Genomic DNA, 5,245 nt, shown 5'->3' with positions numbered 1-5,245 from the left:
TTTTGTTTGTTGCTTTTGAAAAACTTTCGTTGTTTGAATGATTCATGTCTACACCGTGCACCCTTATACATGTTAGTCAAACATGTACAATTAATTGAACATTAAAGAAAATATGCACAAACAAACACATTTAAATTCGTTAGAGTTGTAGTTAGTAAAAATTAAGAATGAAGATTCATATGATACAAAAAATTTATATATTATAATGAATGCATACAACTTATCACAAGTTGTTCCTTTAATTTATTTCTTCTCTTTTTTGTTGTAGTGTGAGAATGGTGTTGGTAAGAGGTAAATTTATATTCTCAAAAATAAATGTATAGATATGTAGATGTGAGTTTATTGTATTTAAGTTAGTGACTGAATTCAATTAATTTACTCAATATTGAAAGAAATTGAAATATTGCATCGAGAAATTTACTCAACATCAATTGCATTATATAATAGAGGCAATGCCATACAAAAATTACAAAATATTTTGAAATACAAAAAAGAAAAAGCTGTGGTGTGGTGTGAGGGAAGGATCCCTTGCTCAAAAGAGCATACTCAACACCAAAATATTCAACTCACATTATTGCAAAAAAACCAAAAAAATATCAAGCACAACCATTGTGTGATTACATAGATTCTACTTTCTTAACACCATTTACTTGCCACTTGCAAGCTGGTTGCGGATGAGTTTTGTGGCCGCAACCATGTTTGTGAGGGCAGGATTCACCTCGGTGTACTTGCGAGTCTTGAGACCGCAATCAGGATTGACCCACAAAATGTTGGTCTCGAGCACAGCAAGCATCTTGTTCATCCTATCAGCAATTTCTTCGGTTGGTGGTATTCTTGGGGAGTGAATGTCGTAAACTCCAGGGCCGATTCCAGCTCCATACTTAACTCCATCGCGGAACACCCTTAGGAGCTTTTCGTCAGAGCGAGAATTCTCAATGGTGATCACATCAGCATCCATGTCAATGATTGAGTGGATGATATCATTGAAGTGAGAGTAGCACATGTGTGTGTGGATCTGAGTAGTATCCTGCACACCAACATTGGTGATCCTGAAGGAGTGGACAGCCCAGTCCAAGTATTGAGCTTGTGCCGCTTTCCTCAATGGTAGCCCTTCTCTCAAGGCAGCCTCGTCGATTTGGATAACAGTGATACCGGCTTTTTCAAGGTCTTCGACTTCATCCTTGATAGCCAAAGCAATCTGATAGGTAGTCTCGGATCTGTAGAACGTTGATTACGGTACAGCGTTAACAATAAATCATAAACTGATTAAAATTTGAAGTTTTTCACACCATGTTAAGATGAGTCTGAATTTATACCTAGGCTGGTCATTTCGAACAAAGGACCAGTTGAGAATGGTAACGGGACCGGTAAGCATTCCCTTCATTGGACGCTTGGTCATGCTCTGAGCAGTAGATGACCAGAAGACAGTCATTGGTTTGGGACGGCTCACGTCACCGTAGATGATCGGTGGCTTCACGCAGCGAGATCCATAAGATTGCACCCAACCATTAACAGTGAAGGCAAAGCCTGACAATTGCTCACCAAAGTACTCAACCATATCGTTTCTCTGCAATGAAAGGCAACAAAACAATTAATCGGAAGTACAATCAGGAATCGACATTATCATAATGAAGTGCGTAAAATCTTGCAATAGTATGAGAACTAACCTCAGGCTCTCCGTGTACAAGGACGTCAATATCGAGCTTTTCTTGGAGTTCAACGACTTTACGGATTTCCTCTTTAATTTCTTTAACATACTCTTCCTCTGAGATCCTGTAAAAGAAAAAACAAGATTAGAGTCAATAAAAACACGGAAAATGGTGAAGAAAGCCGAGCCAAGCTATCAGCTACGAGTATATCTTACTTGTTAGCCTTGTATTCACGTCGCACCCTTCTCAACTCAGGGGTCTGAGGGAAGGATCCAATGGTAGTGGTTGGAAGGACAGGAAGGTTGAGCTTCTTTTGTTGTGCGTCGAGTCTGGTGCTGACGTTTGTGGCACGGCGATGGTCAGAACCCTTCAATGCAGCAGCCTGCGAGGGAAAAATAAAGGATGTCATAACTAACACTAGAATGAATTTCGTGATTCTGATTAAAAAAAAACGATGAGTCGAACACTCACAGCCTTCTGAACAGCCTCGTTAGTCACTCTCGGAGAGGTCTTTCTTGAAGCCAGAGCTGCGGAATTAGAAGAGAAGAAGGCATCGTCTTTTTGACCAGCCAATGCATTGGCCAATGCATTTACTTCAACAACTTTTTGGGCAGCAAAAGCTAGCCATGATTTAATCTCGTTATCCAACTTGGTCTCGTTAACGAGATCAACAGCGGTGTGGAGAAGTGAACAAGAGGTTGACACAACTAGTTTATCTGCACACATTTTCGAAAAAATAGATATATGTATCAAGTCACTATATTATTAAGGCCTTGTTTGGACAAACAGTTTAATTAAGCTCTCATCATTTAAGTGCTTATGTAAGCTGAAAACAGCTTATGGACTTCAAACAGTCTAACAAGTACTTAGATCAATAGACAAGTCATAAATAGAAAAGTCTGTCAAAATTTTCATGAAATGCTTGTTTTGACGAAATACCTTTTCCGACGACGTTCTCGAGCCCGTTTAATGTAATCAGAGAAGCAGTAAGATCGTTAGCCCAAATGTTCCTTCCGTCAACGACTCCAGCGAACAAGTATTTTCCGCTAGGAAATCCACCCTTGATCAAATCAACAGTCTTAGCTCCACGGACTAAATCAACTCCGAATGCTGTGACGCCGGGCAGACTGGTAAGCGTCTTGTATGCGTCAGCAGGAATGTCGGCAAAGTAGGTCTCAACGAGAACATTTAAACCAGATAAAGAGGAAGCAAGATCTGAGTATGCTGCAGTAAATGCATGCAACTTGTGAGGTTCAAGGTCCAAGACAAGTGTAGGCTCGTCGAATTGAATCCATGAAGCACCAGCTGCCTTAAGATCCTCCACAACTTCCCTGAGTTAATAATAATAATAAGCAAGTTAGAGAAGTAACATGGATGTAGGCCTTGTGTAGATAAAAAAGCCTAATTAAGCACTTATTATTTAAGTACTTCTCTATAAGCTAGATTCTTACTTGTAGACAGCAATGACTTTAGGGAGGAGAGTAAGAAGATCGAAGGATGGATCAACACCGTTCGCAGGCTTGGATAGCAACAAGTATGTTACGGGGCCAACAAGGACCGGAATTGTGTCTACTCCAAGCTGAAAGCAAAATTAAAGTAAAGATCGGTAAACACGAAAAAAGAATCCCGCATACGATGCAAAAACCATCATCACAAGTTAATCCAAATTACTATAAATGCATACCGCCTTGGCTTCCTTGTACTCATTCACGGCCTTGTGAGAAGCGTAAGTGAACTTCGTATCAGGTCCCAATTCGGGGACAATGAAGTGGCTGAATCATCGCGCGTAAACACAGAATTTCAGTAATTAGGTCATTATCATAAGCATTGAATCATTATGAACAATATGAGCCATCATCACTTACTAGTTGGTGTCGAACCACTTGGTCATCTCCATGGCAGGCACGGTCGCATTACCTCTTCCCATAGAGAAGTAGGTATCGAATCCAATCTCACCGCCAGTCCATCCGTATCTTGGTGGAACGGCACCGAGCATGGCGGTGGTATTGAGCACCTGATCATAGTATGCGAAAGTGTTGCTGGGGATGTACTTGATCCCGGCACTAGCCATCTGTTTCCAGATAGATGCCCTGAGATCAGCAGCCACCTTTTCCAAATCCTCGGCGCTGCTCTTCTTATCCCAGAATGACTCGAGAGCGAACTTGAGCTCTCTCTTGGGGCCCATGCGAGGATATCCAACAATGTGTGATGCCATTTTCTATAACACCAGATGAAAATTGATCAGACAAATCTCAGTCCTCTATGTTTCATTTCAAATCACATTTTGTTATCAAAAACACAAAATCAAAAGTCATTTCACATAGTCATTACAATCGGTAAATCAAAACCGTTTGATGAAGATCAGATGATTCATATTTTTGATTTACATCCGATATGAAACTCTAATACACACGAACACCAAACATGACACAGACACTGATATAACATATAACATGACACTGAGACTAATATAACATATAATATGTCCGTGACTCCTATTGAGGCCGCGGCATATGAGTTTTCAATGCCTCGGTTACCGGCTTACCGCAACCATTACTGCGATGATCATCGGCTATTAAAAACCTTATAGCACATGATCATTGAATTTTAGTTTTATTTTAAAAAATTCTATGAAAATCCATGTCTAGGTTTTAAAAACCGTCCATTACAGTGAAAACGGCCGCAACAAAACTAGATTACCAATACCCTTATTCACAGTTTTCATGAAAAAGTAACACATGTACCGACCGCAATCAGTGTCACAACACCTTTACAGGATCGCAACCAGACCAGACCGCGTCCGTTATTTAAAACCTTAATCCAGTTATGGATCAACAAAAACATACAACAACAGATATAAAAAAGCAGAATTACAAAAACATATAGAAAGCGTATTAAGCAAGTTATCATTGAGTAAACATAATAATTACCAGTAATAATAAAGAATAATGAAGATGATGTGAAATGAAAGAAAAGTGGTATAATAAGATGAAATGATAGGGAATAAGGAAGGAGTGTAGCGAGAAAACAATGAAGATTATGTGAAGATTATATAGAAATATGAATGTGTAAAAAGAGAAGAGAAAGAATGAAAAATGGATGAATGAGAGTGAGAGTCTCTGGTACCTTTGATTTTGTGAGAGAGAGACTAGTTCTTACTATTTTGTGAAATGAGAGAGAATGGTGCGAGTGAAATGGAGTGAAGTTAGGAGTATTTATAGTTATTTCTTAGTTTATGGTTGCTTTGTTTTGGTGTCTAAATCCAACTACTCCCATTCCACCACCCAACTTCTCTCTTTCCTACTCAACAAACATACCACTTAATTAAACACCTTTTTTTTTTTTTTTTTTTCAAAAATATTTTTCACTTATGGTTGCTTTGTTGGTGTTGCTTATTGTTGGACATCTTTAGGGGTGAATTTGGTTTAATTTGAATAAAAAATGGATGAAAATTATAGATTTTTGGATATGTTAGTTTCTTTTAATGATAAAATAATATTTTAATAAAGATTTAAAAATTATTAAATTGAAAAAAGTATCGGTTAACATAAGAAGAGCTAAACAAACTACCGCAAGAAAAAGAAAATGTACAATCG

At 38.5% G+C, this 5,245-nt stretch overlaps 1 protein-coding gene across 1 annotated transcript; it reads right to left on the bottom strand.

Moving 5' to 3' along the window:
• Positions 1–403: 403 nt before the first annotated feature.
• Positions 404–4,858, bottom strand: LOC131594523 (5-methyltetrahydropteroyltriglutamate--homocysteine methyltransferase-like). Its single transcript, XM_058866684.1, has 10 exons — positions 4,776–4,858; positions 3,515–3,867; positions 3,334–3,421; positions 3,101–3,228; positions 2,589–2,980; positions 2,121–2,365; positions 1,865–2,031; positions 1,668–1,773; positions 1,317–1,567; positions 404–1,217 (listed from the first exon to the last, which is right to left on the bottom strand). Exons 2-10 carry the CDS (start codon positions 3,862–3,864, stop codon positions 647–649), a joined length of 2,298 nt encoding a protein of 765 aa, XP_058722667.1. The 5' UTR covers positions 3,865–3,867; positions 4,776–4,858; the 3' UTR covers positions 404–646.
• Between the last annotated feature and the right edge of the window lie 387 nt (positions 4,859–5,245).

This window comes from Vicia villosa, linkage group LG4, assembly GCF_029867415.1.
Source record: "Vicia villosa cultivar HV-30 ecotype Madison, WI linkage group LG4, Vvil1.0, whole genome shotgun sequence".
In the NCBI taxonomy this organism is placed as follows: domain Eukaryota; kingdom Viridiplantae; phylum Streptophyta; class Magnoliopsida; order Fabales; family Fabaceae; genus Vicia; species Vicia villosa.
This window is presented reverse-complemented; position numbering and strand designations above follow the sequence as displayed.